At 34.6% G+C, this 17,435-nt stretch overlaps 1 protein-coding gene across 2 annotated transcripts in view; it reads right to left on the reverse strand.

Annotated features, from left to right (window-relative positions):
- Positions 1-647: 647 nt before the first annotated feature.
- Positions 648-17,435, reverse strand: part of LOC136038090 (uncharacterized) — a 32,578-nt gene continuing 15,790 nt past the window's right edge. For both annotated transcript variants that reach the window (XM_065721097.1, XM_065721096.1), the window contains exons 2-3: positions 14,755-14,973; positions 648-7,452 (exon numbers count right to left, since the gene is read on the reverse strand). In XM_065721097.1, coding sequence (XP_065577169.1) covers positions 5,191-7,452; positions 14,755-14,778 — 2,286 coding nt within the window. In that variant the 5' untranslated portion in view covers positions 14,779-14,973 and the 3' untranslated portion in view covers positions 648-5,190. The remainder of the gene's footprint in view (positions 7,453-14,754; positions 14,974-17,435) is intronic.

The following is a 17,435-nucleotide window of genomic DNA, read 5'->3' on the forward strand; positions in this document are numbered from 1 at the left end:
CATGCATGTCTGGTCATGCAGTTCCCTAGGTGTAGAGATCCAACCGTATATTTGTTCGAACACTCCTCTTATGCTAAAACTTCCTGATTGGTACAATTTAAAGTTCTAGAGATGGTTCCTTTGCAGAAATTTACTGAAGCAAAGCATCAGAGCTTGCGCACGAAGGGGAGCTGTCTGGAAACTTAGGTCTGGACAGACACCTTGGTGTGCGCAGGGGCAAAATGTACTTCTTTTCTTTTTCTTTTTTTATATCTAATTTACAGAGGTAGTCTTGTCGTTGAAAAATTATAAAAATGAAAATATTAGCTTCTCTTTTAGTTTTGATTTTTAAGAATAGAACATGAGCAAACAATTACTATTGTTTGTTGTTTTAAGAAATAAATATTAATAATTTCTCTAGGAATCATAGAAAAAATTATGATATTTCCATAATTGCATGCAATTTTCCCGGTTTACCCTAGTTTATCTGAAGAAACAATATTTTTCGTTATCCTTTTAGGTTCAGGGTAAACTCCTCTTCGTTCTCCTTCCTGAAAAATTCTCGGAAAGATAACTTACTTGGTTTTAGGAGCTAATTTCCGTTATTAAAGATAAGTTATTTGTTTCTCTTTCGATGTCTAGCGAGAATATTAAACAAAGACAATGCATACAAAATCACTCTTATATTTGGCTCAATGTAGCAAACAACCAATCAAAACACAACAAAGTAGAAGTGATCATAGTTTGACTAGTGATAGTCTCGAAAGAACCATCTGTAAAAAGGATGTTTCAGCGTGTTTTAACAAAGAATACTCATCCCACACATTGAAGAGGCCATAGCCAAAGGAGCTATAGGTTCTGATTTCTCTCTAATTATGACTGAACATACAAAAATTGACACAGGATCAATGCTAAGAAGACCTTATTGCTTACAAAAAAATTCTAACTCTTATTCAGACTTTATTTTCAAAATCTTAGAGGAGAATAAACCTCTTTTACTGCAGCAAGTGGTGTCACATGGACAATGGCTTTGATATAATCACTTTATTACTTTATCTTCCTATCTATACCACATCCCCTCCTTCTTTTCAAGTATTAACCATCCGCCCTTGGCTCGATCCCTTGCTTGGAAATCCGGGTTCACTTCTTAAAATAATCACTCTGTATTTGCTACAAAAAAACCTTCAACCACCATAATCACACCGTCCTAGCTATAAAACAAACTCCAAGCCTTACATCAAATTAGGCGCATAAAACAAAGCACTTACATTTTTACTTTTTAAAAGCACAGTTTATGGGCGTCCACGGAAAATGAGGGAGGGTACCAGGAAGCCATTGCCATTCTTTCTGGGAAGAACAAAATTGAATACAAAATATGAAATTCTGCAATACATCTATTCTGAACATAAAAACAAAGTATTCTTAATTCCTACCCTAAGTGAAAAAGGTTAATGGACGCCCAATAAATAAGTGGGTATAGTATAGCACCTGAAAATGGAATGATAAATTGTAGGCATAGCATATCAAAAATTACAAATCACAAACATAGCACAGCATAAATACATAACTACAAATTTAGCATAAAATATCATATTCACTTGCTTACACACACTAAGGCAGATTTTGTTGGGGACGTCCCCGAGGCGTAGTGTTTGTCCGACTAGTCTCCGTCGACAAATTTACACATTATAAATTAAAACGTCACTTTTGGAGAGTAAAAAAACACAAACATTTTTAATACAAGCATAAAAATCATCAGCAGCACATCCGGGTTGGATTGCTAGCAAATATGCGTTCCATTTAAAATTAAAACAGTACCATTAAAATCAATAAACGATAAATTAAAAATAAATAATAATACAATTAAAAACTGAACGACATACAATTTTTGAAACATCCTTATTAATAGTTTATACAATCAATACTTGTCAAGTTAAATAATTCTGCTTCAAAACTGAAAATACAGTGAATTGATTTCAGCAATTCATCGATAATCAATAAATTTGTAAGAAAATTGAAGCGTTCAGTGTGGACAAAACTGATTATCAAAATATTCTAAAATTACCACAATTCTGCTTAAAGTGCTGAAGTACAATAAACTAAAACAATTTATTCCAAAAAGGCTGGTTCAAGCTGTTAAAATTTAGTAATATTCTTTTAGTAATTTAGTAATTTTCTAATAAAAATTTAGACAAAAGCCAAATTACAAATTGCTTTCGTGTGACAATATTAATTTAAGATTTAGAGAAAGAAGATCAAATCTCAATTTGTGTGTTGTGGGATGGAGAAAATTTAACGGGAGGAATTAAAATGCTTATTCTAAAAATGCATATACGACCCTTATAATTTGTAATTTGGCTGATTGAGTGATACCCAGTTTTGCTTTACGCTGTATATGTAGATAAACAAACTAAGACATAAAACAAATATTATTGATAACTCTGCTCTTGCAAGTTCATGTGGGATTTTAAAATGCGTTTCGGCTGTTCTAATTCAATAAGCGGTATGTTATACAACATTAGTTTTATATGAAAACCAAAAAATGAAGAATGTGTTCCAATTTTGCACCTGTAGTTTGTATAAGGATGGATTGATGACATTCAAGAAACGATGAAAATTAATTTTGATGTCAAATGCTCTTATTTGTGTATTACGGGATTATTACGGGAAGTAGGAAAAGAAGACGCAACACATTTTCAGAAAATATACTTTAGTACTGTAGAACCGAATAAGTTAGGAAATAACTGATACAATCAATCGAATCAACTGACTGGCGGAATGGGACATATATCCAATTTTTACTAGCAATTTCACGCAACAACTTTTTAATTACTAGAGCCAATATTTGGTAGCTCAGATAGAAAAAGACAGGATCAAATAAATCTATTTTTGTTTTTTACGGAAATATAATTTGAGATATACAGTTTTATTTCGAAATATAATTTTGATTTCTTAGTTTATGGTTTTAGTTTATTGTACTACTGGAAAACCTATTGAACCAGCACTCGAGTAAAAAAAAGATAATAATAATAATAATAAAAACAAAAAAACGATCCAGGCATATATATCAAATCTACCACCTTTGGGCTGGAACGACATGAAAAATGGAAAACAGCTTTAGAAACGAGATATTATTACGAACTACTTACTTATCAATACTGTTGTAACTTACTTAAAGGTAATTCTGGTTAACAATCCGTGTCTCTTGTACAAGAAAATGTTTTGAATTGCTGAAACCCTCTGGTGGCAAAAAAGATAAAATCAAGCCTCAAACTTGCTGATTATGCAAAGCGAATTTTAGCTCTGTTTATATATTCAATTTTCTATTGTAAGAATTGATGGGTGCCTGTCTTTTGCCCTGACGTTTACCAACTTCTTCAGCTGGTTTCCATCAAGTGTTGAATAACTTTATTAACCTAAATATGTCTGAGAAGTGGCAAATAACCAGAATTACCATTTAGTAATATATACTAACTTATAGACGAAGAAGAAGCAGAAATAAATAAGATCGGACCAGCAGAATGTTAAGAGATATGCCGATAAGGATGAAATATGGTCAGGGCCGTATCCAGAATTCTTTCGCCGGGAGGGGGGATATAAAAAAACTTAAAAACACATCAAAAATTTACTTATATTCTTTTTCATTTTACGAGTCGAGCAGACATTTCAGGGGGGAGTTAAAACTCCCTAAACTCTCCCTGGATATGGCCTTGAATGTGGGAACTATTTTGTTCTCTTTCCCTTGCCTGTATAAGGGTTTAATCTTGTTTAGTTCTCTTTTTTCAGTAAAAACATATTTATGATACTTTCGTCGTTAGTAAACATATGCTCCACAGCTTAAAAGCTAAGTCCTTCAACTTTAAAAACAATTGCTTCTCATCCGAGCGATGGTGGATAAATACAAATATATAAGAGGGGAGGAAATCGTTTTGACGCTATTATTCTCGTAATTATTATGAATTTTTGACATACTTCTGGCTATGTTAATTTTATCTGATTTTATATACTGATTATTTTCATTGTAATTACAAAGATCAAAGAAACCGGAAAAAATTTTGGAAAAGAAGAAGGATGTTAAGAATACATTGTTGGCTGTCGAAAAATACAGTGTTTTTCGATTTTATTTTCTTTACAGCATTGCCAATCGAAGAAACACACCCAAGCAAACTCCGTCACACGACTTTTGTAAAAACTCTACCCGAAAAAAGTACCAAAAATATAATCTTTGTCCCCTCAGCGCATTGTTTGGCCTATCCTTTGCTTAACGCATATAGCCATAATGTTTCACACAGTAGGTTTCATTTTTAAAGACACGCAAAATATAATATTATACAAAATAATATCAAAATCAGGGGCAATCAAGCTGTGGAGCATATGTAATTTTAATTAAATGTACCACAGAACAAGTCTGAATTAAGACCTTTCTTCTCCTCGCTTCAAATGTTTCAGACTGGCTGTAAGTTGATACACATATATAGCAGGGCTTTGACTTAACTTCTAAGGAAAAAAAAACATAATTTAATTGAAACCAAGAAGTTTTTAATATATTAAAGTTTTACTTGTTTAATTTTTGCCTTTAGATTATTATACTACACTATTTAGATTATTTTACTGAATAGTTTTACACAAGTGATACAAGTGGCCCTAATTCACAACAACTTAAGAAGAGATACAAAATTTGCTTTTCAGTGTCTATAAAGGGAGATATATTTCTCGTTATTTTAAAATTGGAATACTAAAGACAAAAAGTTTCAATGAGAATACCCACAAAAATTAATTTTTGACAATACAGAGGGGGAACCGGAAAAAAATTCTATACAAAGGAATTCTGGAGCCCCTTCTTACAAAGACCAAACCCGCCTCCACCTATCACGGTTTTTATTTCTACTAAGGCTTTCAATAAAGTTATTGCCCTGGTATTAGGTTGATTTTCTTTTTAATCCAGTATCTATATTCAGCTTTTTGATAACATCTAAGTTAAATCTTGCAGTAACGAGGAGAAACTTAAAATTTTCTTTGTGGCTTCAAACAAAAGTGACACTTGCGTGAGCTACACTTCGAAATAAATAAAGATAAGGAGAACAAAGGTTATTAACCTGTGAAAGTAAAATAAGTAGTTGTAAGAAAGGCAAGGAAATCAATAAAATAAAAATAGGAGAGAAATAAAAAAAGGAACAAATACAAAAAAGTTTGAAAGAGATAATTGTTTGCTTAGGAATTCTTAAAGATATCCATTTGTACATCTTCTACATCAACCTCTTCATTCATATCAACTCTGCCATTTTCTAGGCTACCCAATAGTTTATCTTCTGCATCTACCTTTTCATCCATAACGACTCCGCTATTTTCTAGGATATTCAATAGTTCCTCTTCTGCATCAACCCATTTGTCCGTATCAACTCCGCCCTCTGTAAAGATATCCATTAGTACATCTTCTGTATCAACCCCTTCATCCACATCAATCACGCTCTCTGTATTACACCGCTCCAAATCAATACCTCCTTTATTTATGATACCTCCGTTCTCTAGATTACTCCCTTTTCTACCACCAGCTGTTTCACCCATATTAACTCCTTCGATATTAATCCATTCGACTTCACCACCATTGTCTCTGTAGAAAATTGGAATTGGAGCAAATCTGGTCAATTCCTTTCTTGCAAAATAATCGTCAATAAATACTGCAAGAAGCTGATGATTTATTGTCTGGCAAACTGGTTCTTCATCCCATGAGCCGAATTTAATATTAGGGTTCAATTTTCGGAGCATGTATTTCGCCACCCATGCGCTATATTTTATATACGACTCAGGCGCTCTGGTGCAACGCTTTGAGAAACATATATATGGGTCTTTGCTCATTAGGTGTGACGCCTTAAAGATTGCCTGGCCTTCATGAGGGTACTGATTCCAGATATAATTCCATGGAAACTGACGATTAAGTGAAAAGGCTTCAGTAATCCAGTACATTGAAGGGAAACGATAATACTTGATCTTTTCCATCTGGCAGCGAAAATTTGACATTCCCAGTGGAACAAGTTGGTATATAATCGTGTAATATCTTGAAGCAGCTAACGGTGTCATAAAAGGACAGAATATCTTGCAAAGTATTTCTGTGCTTGATTGTGATTTTTCGACGTAATGTGATTTTAAGTCTTTTTCTACTGACTGAATAATATCGATGATATTTAAAAAGTTTTTATTGGTGCAAGTTATACCTGCTAGGAACTCCGCAATTCCTCTCAATACAAAGGCCAATATACCATCACAGCATTCTATTTTAGGCAAAGTTTTTCCCAAAATAAACATGTTAAGCATCTTTATTGCTTGTTCAAAGGTAAGGGGATTATTAGTCGAATAGACCCATCCAGTCTTTTTCTGTTGTGAATTAGGTGGAGCTGAATCTGCTGTGTAATCGAAGCTGCGACCTAAAACCCTTTTATATGCATAATGCAGAGCATTAATGTACTTCATGGTCATATTGGGGAACACATTGTACATTACTTTTCTTAAAACCATCGGAAGTGTCTTTTTGACGTTTGAGTCAAGTCTATCCTTTGTTGGTAGGTCATTCGGATCCGCCAGGAGCTCAAGGACAGTCCATACTATAATATCTTCTGCTTCATATAGTCTATGTTCAGCTGCCATGAATAAAGAAAGGACAGAATATGCCAGATATGTTTCACCTTTGTTAGCTAAAGGATAATTTGGGTTTAACCATAGAGTATAATTTGGTGAATGTGCTCGCAGGTAGTAAGTAATTAAACCATGATATCGTGGTGCGATTTTAGGACGCATTTTTGTGATCGCAGGTAGAGGTGTAGCTCTATGGTAAAGTGACATTCGTTTATTTTGACTTTCTAATTTTGTAACAATTGCTTGATTCTCATTGATAGTATTGCTTGAAGAATGATTCAATGATCTAAAGGGGTTCATATTCATAATTTGGTCAACGTTCTTCTGGGAGAATTGCTGTTTGGGTTCAAAAGAGTTTGAACAGCCTGCAATTTGGCCATCACTAGCTGAATTTGAATGATTATTCATAAGGGGCGGTGGCTGAGAAACTAAAGTGTCTAAATCCAGTTCAATATTTTGTCCGATTGAATCGTTAGAGACTTGGTGTGTCTGTCCAAAAAAGTCAGAAGAACCTACAGCTTGTCCGTTATTAGTAGTGGATAAACAATCGAAGTTTGGAGGAGGCTGAGAAACTAAGGAGTTTATTTCCGTTCTAGTCATTTCTTGAATTGAGGCCCAGGTGATTTGTTCCGTCTGTCCACAAGAGTTCGAAGAGTCTACTCTAACCGAATATTTAGGGTCTCTCAAAATGTTATTGGTGACCAGTGGAAGTGATGTTTGGTTAACAGGTTCTGGAAGCTGTTCCGTTTTTAAATCATTGAAATGGCTCTGTGAATTTTCTATTCTTGTTCTCATATATCTGCTTGATGGCAGACTTTGACCTTCTAATGAGGAAGTCTGAGCCTGCAAAATTAAATTTTGGTATAAACTCAATTTAAAACTATAATGGCAATGAAACTTCCCTTGAAGCAAGGATTAGAATTGAGGTTTTTTCAGAAAACTATAAATAAACAAAGAAAATTGGCTAAAACTAAAAGGTGGTCCTTCCTCGCTTTTAAACATACAGGTACCTACCCAGATTTTATTTTAGAAGGAGGATGGATTAAGCTAATAAAAATATCTTGAATAAATAAATATAGCTATATGCTGCTAAGCACTATAGAAATAAAGCTATATGCGTCTAAGTAAGGGAAAAGACGCAACCTGTTCAGTCATTATAGGAAATTATGGGAAAATACCAAATGATTTATCTTTTTTGATATAAGGCAGGGAGGCTACCCAAGATCCTTTCTTCCAATCTTGTTTTACCTGGAATGCCAATTAGAATCTAGTCTGAGCTGTGAAAGAGGAGGATTTGAAAATATTAATAGGAAAATTATTTAGAAAATATATGCAATGATGAGGGAATTCCTAAAAAATAGAACATCCTGGAAAGGGAGTTTGGCCGAAAAGGGCTCTATATATTTTGTATTTACCTAGACCAAGCTTAAAAGTTCTATTATTTTACTTAGAAACACTAGTTTTACACAAATAAGCATATTTTAGAAATGAATGACCCTCCCGAAACCTGCCGGATTTTGATAGCATCACAATTTCTTTCTGTAACAGTGGGATTTAATTTTATTCCTCAGAACTGCTCCAAAGTTTTAACCGGTCACGTCATGGCTGAACCTTATTTTTAGGTTTTTAGTGATTTTATTAGCAGGATATTTGCTTTTTCCAAATAAAATGAAAGATATAAACAGGGTGTATATTAGCACATTTGAAAACCAAAACGACTACGGGGCTTTGTCAACCACACAAGCAGGAACTTTTCTGGGGAAGAAATATATAAGGAGAGGGTCCCCAAAATATTACAAAACAGGCAATGTACCCTAGAATAGACACTTACACAGGAATTTTGTTTCTAGTGGGAGGGAATCATTCAAAACAGAAGAAAAAAGTGCCTTATATTATATAACATCTACAAACTAAAAGTAATGCACGCATATCAAGAAATAGAGACTCGCCTTATGTTGTGAATCACAACATAAGAGCCCAGGTAAGAAGAGACTTTTCCAGAATATCATTCACTGATACGAAAAAATATCGGTAAATATTAAATACTCCGTTTATTAGCGTGCTGGATAATATATTTTCTTGTGGGAGGAGCCTAACAAATGCTTCTTAAGTTTCATCTCTTCAAACTTCCTGTTCATGCTTCTTATTATTTGAATGAATGTTCAAATGATTAGGGATTTAATAGCTGACTTTCACTTTGAGGAATGTATAGGGCTGGATAAAAAATAGCACAGAGAATACGGCATGAATGTTGAGGTGGCGACATCTCCCTTCTTATTACGAAGACCATGGATAATTTGAAAAATTACGATTAGTTTCGAATAGCATATACAGTAAATAACTTCTTTTTACTGATACATTGTTATTATTAAATTTTAATTTAAAGAGTGGGATTTGGGGAGGGGTGTTAGCCATACTTTTATTAAAGTGATTAGGGATTTATTATTAAATAATTAGAGATTTAATAGCTAACTTTCACTTCCAAGAATGTACAGGGCTGGATGAAAATAGCACAGAGAATATGCATGGATGCTGATGTGGCAACATTTCCATTTATATACCCAGCTTTTAGACTTTCGTTGTAGAAAATGACCTCACAACACATACTATAGAAGTAGGAATGACACTGAAAATACGAAGTAACATATGAACGCTGAGGAATATGTATCGCTCCCACTCAGCCAGGTTCTGTACTGCCGTTTTTGGAAAAAACAGTTGCTACTTTCAGCCCCTTAGCCCGCAATAGTTCAAACTCAGCTTCCACAGCAAACTGCCGTTTTTGGAAAAAGACGGTTGCTACTTTCAGCCCCTTAGCCCGCAATAGTTCAAACTCAGCTTCCACAGCAAACTGCCGTTTTTGGAAAAAGACGGTTGCTACTTTCAGCCCCTTAGCCCGCAATAGTTCAAACTCAGCTTCCACAGCAAACTACCGTTTTTGGAAAAAGACGGTTGCTACTTTGAGCCCCTTAGCCCGCAATAGTTCAAACTCAACTTCCACAGCAAACTGCTGTTTTTGGAAAAAGACGGTTGCTACTTTCAGCCCCTTAGCCCGCAATGCTCAGCTTCCACAGCAAACTACCGTTTTTGGAAAAAGACGGTTGCTACTTTCAGCCCCTTAGCCCGCAATAGTTCAAACTCAGCTTCCACAGCAAACTCTAAGCTAGTTAGATCTGAGGCATATAACTTGATCAGGTTTTCTATAACGCCAATAGGCTCTTTTATGACAAAAAGGGCAGGATTCCGCGGGGGCCTCTCAGAATAACTTTGTGTTTTGAGAATCAAGCTATTTTTATGACTTGGTTCAGGAACGGAATAAAAAGGGTAAGTCAATAGCAAAATTATGCGTGCTTTTCTGCCAAGATATCATATGGGATATTTATAGAACTTCTCTCATGGCATGGAAACAGTGATTTCCAGTTCATGGCATATGCATGTGACTTCCAAAAACAGCTGACTAAACCTCTCCATCTTATTTCGTATATCTTCAAAAATTTACGTCACACTTTGACATACTGATTGTACACAGCCACATCGATGTTTTCTGACTGCAGCAGCCTAGACAAACTCAGTGTGTACCCAAGAAAAAAAAGATCTATCAAACAGTTCGTGGTAACGAACTGCAAGTAAGGAGCGAATCGGCTTAATACTAACTGAAACTCTAAGAAACGGAAATTTAATGTCAGTAGTCAAATTTTTCATTTTAATACAAGGTTTGATGATGAAGGGTTAGGTTAGATTAGGTCTGGTCAGGTGAGGTTCAGTTTTTAACCCATTTCCAACATTTGTAATCAAATTTAACCTAACCTAGCCTAAACTAACATAATCTAATCTAAACTAGCTTTTACCATCATATTTTGTATAAGAGTGGAAAAGTTTACTCTCAAAGCTAATTAGACCAGCGTATCATGCTGATTCCAAATACATAGGATATATTCATCAAGTTTAGTGTTAACCATCGAAAGTTACGAGCCTGAGAAAATTTGTCTTATTTTTGAAATAAGAGTGAAACCCCCCCTAAAATCAAATAAATCTTAATGAAAATCCCACCATCAGATTCAGCGTACCAGACAACCAACGTACCAGCATGCAGAATTTTCAAGCTTCTATCAACAAAAATGTGGAATTTTGCTATTTTTGCTAGAAGACTGACCAATGGTATGTGTTTATTTGTTTGTTTGTTTGTTTGTTTTTTGCTTTTTGTTTTTCAGAGGTGACTGTATCTAAATAATAGTCCTAGAAGATGGAGAGAGCATGTATTCGACCGGAAATTAAAAGTACTGGTGCTCTTTTTGAGTGACCAAAAATATTGGAGAGCAGCTGGGCCCCCTTCCACGCCCGTTTTTGCCTCAAAATTATTTGATCGAAATTTTGTGATAGCCTTTTTCTGGTATAGTTAAAATATCAAATAATTATGTCTTTAGGCGTAAAATGACCCCCACAGTCCGTTGGGAGAGGCCAGTAAGCTATGAAATTCGCCCGTTGTTCACTTATAGTATTTGTTATTGGAAAGTATAGAGACATGTATCGGAGGAGTTGTGCTTGGGGTGGACTTCAAAAGGAAGAATTTTCCTCGGAGAGGAAAATTTCCGGCGGTTGAATTTTCCAGGGGATATGATATACTGGCGGGGATTTGACAGAACTACTTTACGATATTCTTTTTAAATTGTCTTACATTCTCTTCGCCAAATTTTATGTGTGGATATCTTCGTTGGGTATTATCCGAGGGCTATTTTCCGCATATTTTGATTTTCGGGAAATAATCTCCACAGAAGGAGGCATTTCTGGAGTAATCGGGAAACTAATTAAACATTAAAGTCTTATTGAAATGAAAAAATGTTAAGGACAAGTTTCCAGGCTGAGTCGTCTACAAGCAATTTTAGGGGGCATTTGACGTGGGAAGATGCACTTTACGCTGGGTGAAATTTCCACCGGAGGAATTTTCCGTGAGTGGAGGGGACATATTTCATGGAGGGTGAGCCAGATTTGCCAGTATTATTTGAAAAACGAATAAAGATTAAATTTAAAAAGAACACGTTTTTTTAACTGAAAACAGGGGGTAACATTAAAAATCAAAAATAAACAAAAATTATTCCATATATGAAGGGTTTCCCCTCCTCAATACCTTGTTCTTTACGCTAAAGTTCAACTGTTTGTCCCAATTTGTTAAGAGAGGCTACTGAAACAGAGAAGCTTTTTCTAAGAGTAATAACAGCTTTAGCGTAAAGAGCAAGGTATTGAGGAAGGCACAACCCTTCCTATACGGAATAAATCTGCCAAATTAATATACAAATTTTGTATTTATTTTTCGTGTAGGGTGAGCCAAATTTGAATCTGCATTAGTTGAAAAGCGTTCAGAAATTAAATTAAGAAACAATTTTTTTGCAGAAAGTAAGGAGTTACATTAAAACTTAAAACGAACAGAAATTAATCTGTATATGAAAGGGGTATCCCTTCCTCAACGTCTCCCTCTTTACGCTAAAGTTTGACCCTTTGTCACAACTCTGCCTTTTAAAACAATAAAAAAATTTACAAGAAAAAATTTAACAGAAAAAAATACCACCCTAGAAAAAAGCTAAAAATTTATTTCTAAAATACCTCCGATAAAAACTTTAAGTCTTATCCAAAATTAGTTGATTATTTTTGCCAAACTTATCCTGCAACACCGTTATTAGCTTGCTAATTTGTGTATCCACGAAACAAGACAGTACGGATTAAACAACCTTCTTGACTACTAAAGGCATTGCATTGGCCCTGCAGTGCGTTGCTACACACTTGTGGCAACGCACACACACATGTTGTTGCTACACACATGTGGTATTACCATGTTGAGATCAAACCCACTGTACCATCACAGGACAAACCAATGGGCATTTAAAATTGGGGACGCTCATTTGAAATTTTGACACGTAGAAAACTAATTACGCAATATAGGTGGCATGCTATTAATAGCGCTAAAAAAAACATTTTTTTAATAAAACACAGGGATATCCCTCCCCCTCCCTCTCCTTAAAAAATAGAGGGCACTAGAGGGATCATTCATTGCTGAAAATAAAAGTTAGAGAGGGAAGAGAACTAAGTATAAATCTTAATTGATACATTACCTTCACCCCCCCCCTCTCTTAACCAAGAATCAAAGATTTAACATCTGAAAAGTAAACATTTATTTTTGCTAGAAAATATACATGGCTGATTTACCTGAGAAAAATAGAAGGGGCCAAAAGGGTCGTGCTAATCAGAAACGAATTTTGAATTTTGTCAAAACTAGGAAATTATTTGTTTGATAGGATATTCAAGGTTTTTATAGCCAAAATAGACAAATTGTGCAGAAAGCGTAAAAGACAGCAATTTGACACTTAGATGGGGAGCAAGCTCTGAACACCAATCCAAGGGCAATAACTAGTGGGAGGGGCATAGACTTCAACCTCTAAATCTAGTCGTTTGCATAAAAAAATTCACTAGATAGAAATCTGATGGGAGAGGAGGAAAAGTGTCTGTGGCTGTGTTGGCCTCACCTGCTTTGTACTTACAGTTAGTTTGTAGTCGTATTAGCTGAAAGAAACTAACCAAACAGGATTAACTAATATCAACAAAAAAGAAATAGATTAAATTTGTCGATGTTACCGGTCATTAGACTGGTAAAAATAATGTCACTTTACGACTCTCTGTCAATTGAAGGGATTATGTTGTCCAGAAAAGGAAATCCTGTTTTTCCCTGAGAAATAGTAAGCTTCAGATGCCTCTTGACTGGAAATTTCAGTTGATCATTGCATTTTAATTTCCCCCAACTAAAATAATACAATGTTAGAGCTGAACCTGTTGTGGTTATTCCTGACTAAAAAAATAACACCGTGTGGTTGTGATTTATTCTTAAAAAGGAAAGATATATTGCTATAGTCCCTGGCAGACAACAAGAGGGTGAGGCTCTAACCGATTGTTTCATAGAGTCACGTTTGTAAAAGCACTGAAAGGCCCTCAATTCTTCCTCCTCACGTCTTTTTAGAATACTCAATGCTGATACAATACAGCTCCATATTGAAAAATTGGTCCTAGCGCTTTTCAATAAGTCGCTCAAGTCTTTTGGGATTTCCTCTAGTACATACACCAGATTCAACACTGAGCGCATTATTAAATGAAATTACTTAGATGTATTTACAAGATAATCCTGTCATATCACATCTTCTAGGTGACAATGAGGTTAATTTCAAGCTCTGAAGCCGTTATTTCAAATCAATTTTCTTAGAGTATTCTTATTTGCTTGGTGGCCATTCTTTGAATAATTTCAATAAGTTAGTGACGTTTTTTAAATTGAGAAGATATCAGGCCAAGAACATTTTTCGTCTTCCTCACCAGAAATTTCTATACTTTGGTGAAAATCGTTAAATTTCAACTGACTATCTACTAGGACACTATAGTTTTCGTCAATGTCTTACTCAGAGATAGAAGATTATTTTGTAGGGCAGAAAATAACTAGTTCCGCTTTTATTTTTACTTCATAACGGGGGCGTATATTGTTTAGTATTAAACTCGAAGCTACAAGTATTTTCTCAGCACTGAGAATTCTTCATGGAATTTTATAGTCCAGCAAACTCTTTGAAAGTTGTTGCGCTTCGTGCTAGATTAATGTTATCTATGTGAAAAGTCGTCTTCTGTTAACCTTAATGACCACCCTTTCTGGTCATTAACCTTCTATGTGCAGCATTTGAGAAGTGGAGATTCAGGACATATATTCACTTTTTTTTTCTTTTACTCTTTCAAGTATGACATACATTTTTAAGACAGTATGAGTATACAAATATATACACAAATATACAGTACAAACAATATTGTTCCTTAACAGCTAATATTTCTTTCATTGATTCCCTATTATTTAGTTAATTATTTTCCACGTAAGAAGAGTGCATTTAAAATTGATGCTTTTGATACTTATAACCTTTTTTTAGAATCAAGCCAAAGTGGCATTCAATGAGGGATAGCCTAAACAATCTATTAAAAAAACAATTTTAATAGGTATGTTTTTTTAATCTTTTAATTCAGACAAAAACCGTCATACTATGCACGGAAGCTATCCATACCATCTAATAAAAAGAATCATTTTACTTCACTCATTGTTACTATATACAAATGACATAAAGAACAAATACTAACCTGTTCAAGTTTCATTCTAGCCATAGTTAAATCCACCGGATGGTCATTGCTGGTCAAAAGCTTCCCAAGATTGGGATATTTTGTAAGATTCGATTTGGCTGATGAAGCTTCAGTTGATGTGGTTGAGTCGTTGAATGCCTTTGTGCTGTTGCTATTGTAAGAATGTCTTATTTTACCAGAATGACCTGCACCTACTGTAGGTTTAGGTAAAGAGTGAGCCTGTAATATCAATATAGTTAATGATATATGCTTACTAGCTTTCATACTTTAAAATGTAAACTTCAATGCAAACAATCAAATGCTAACTATTCGCAAAAGAAAAATACACACTCTTTATTTTGTGTATGTAAACTTATGCTCTTTATTTACTGTATTGGCCTACACTTATGGTTATTGGGTAATAGAATCAATTTAAGCATTTAAATTGATAGAACTTTAATTTTTCAAGATTCTAACCAACCTTATAATAAGGTTACAACCAAGGGCAATCACACCCGAGACCAGGACCGAGACCAGGGAAACACACCTTTGATGCTGTGTGCATAAACATGAGTTCTTTTGTTACCTATACACTACCACTGGGACAATCAGACAAGTGGATTGATTTGAATATGTTAGCGCTCTTTTTTTTAAGATTATATTCTTCCTCATGACAAGGTCATAATAATTTTTACTTTTACTATTAGTTTATAAAGAAGGCCTAACGGTTGAAAAAGAATCAAGCTAACAATTTAAAGAAAAGAATTAAGCTGTCAAAAAACATATATCATAAGTATGAGTATATTTTACTCAGTTTGGTTCATTGTACAATGCGAGCGGTTTGGCAGTATATGAAGGGGGGCCTCATTTATACCTCACCCTCAACGCTTAAGTTTTTTGTGCTTTCAAAAGAGCTATTTATGGTTATTTATAGCTATAAACGGCCTTTGTGATTCAGGGGTTATTCTTAAAGAACTTCAGCAAAATTCAAATATTAGCGTAAAGAGCGAGATATTGACGAGGGGGCAAATCCCTACTATACGTAATAATTTCTGCTTGTTTTAAGTTGTAATGTTGCTCCATAATTTCAGTTGAAAATGCTATTTTTTTATTTTAAAGAAAAGATTCGAGATTTCAAAAAATATATAATATTATTGCCTAGGCTCATTCATTACCTAAGTCTACGGTAAGTCATTCTAGTAGAAGCAGACATTCATCCAATAGTCAAACAGTTCGTGGTAACAAACTGTAGTAAGGAGCGACCCGGCTCAATAGCAAACAAAACTCTAAAAAACGAAATTTTGATGCTAAAAGGTACATCAAAAGAATTGAATTTTCATGCTGATTCTAAATATATAAGTTTCATTAAATTTAGTCTTTGTCATCAAAAGTTACGAGCCTGAGAAAATTTGCCTTATTTTGGAAAATAGGGGGAAACATCCCCTAAAAGTCATAGAATCTTAACAAATCACAATCACACCATCGCATTCGGCGTATCAGAGAACCCTATAGCAAAAATTTCAAGCTCCTGTCTACAAAAATGTGGAATGACAAATCAGAAGACAAATCACGGGTGCGTGTTTATTTGTTTGTTTGTTTTTTTTTGTTTTTGTTTTTTCTTTTCCCCAGGGGTCATTGTATCGACCAAGTGGTCTTACAGTGTTGCAAGAGGGCTCATTCTAACGGAAATGAAAAGTTCTAGTGCCCTTTTTAAGTGATCAAAATAATTGGAGGGCACCTAGGCCACCTCCCACGCTCATTTTTTCTCCAAAATCAACGGATCAAAATTTTGAGATAGCCATTTTGTTCCACATAGTCAAAAACCATAAGAACTATGTATTTGGGAATGGCTTACTCCCCCACAGTCCCTGGGGGAGGGGCTGCAGGTTACAAACTTCGACCAGTGTTTACATATGATAATGGTTATTGAGAAGTGTACATATGTTTTCAGGGGATTTTTTTGGTTTTGGGGGTGGGGTTGAGGGGAGGGGGCTATGTGGGAGGATCTTTCCTTGGAGAAATATGTCATGGAGGAACATAAATTCAATGAAAAGGGCGCAGGATTTTCTAAAATTACTATAAAAAAAATGAAAAAATAAACATGGAACAGTTTTTTTCAATTGAAAGTAAGGAGTAGCATTGAAACTTAAAACGAACAGAGATTATTACGCATATATGGGGTTCTAAAAATACTTTAGCATAAAGAGCGAGGTATTTAGGAGGAGATAAATACCTCGCTCTTTATGCTATAGTATTTTTAGTAATTTCAACTATTAATTCTACGGCCTTTCTGATTCAGTGGTCATTCATAAATAATTTGGACAAAACTTACGATTTAGTGTAAAGAGCGAGGTATTAACGAGGGTACAGACCCCCTCATATACATAATAAAAATTTAAGAATATAAAAGTTTGTTACATAAGTTAATTCTTAAGTTACGTATATTTTTTACTAATAAAAACATTCGTTAAAAATTAAAATTTATAGTTGCCTTTTTATGTAGCCTTTTAATGTACAAACTCAGTACATTGTACTCGGTTTGATGTATTGTACAATGTGAGTGGTTTTCTATTTGTGTTAATTCAAATCACAGGGTGAAAAAAGATTGTCCTTACAACCAACTAAATTTAAACTACAATTTTGCAAAACTCATCAAGTTCTAAGTAAAGAGCGAGCCGACCCAATAGTAATCAAAATTATAA

The sequence above is a fragment of the Artemia franciscana genome, chromosome 17 (assembly GCF_032884065.1).
Source record: "Artemia franciscana chromosome 17, ASM3288406v1, whole genome shotgun sequence".
NCBI classification, from domain to species: domain Eukaryota; kingdom Metazoa; phylum Arthropoda; class Branchiopoda; order Anostraca; family Artemiidae; genus Artemia; species Artemia franciscana.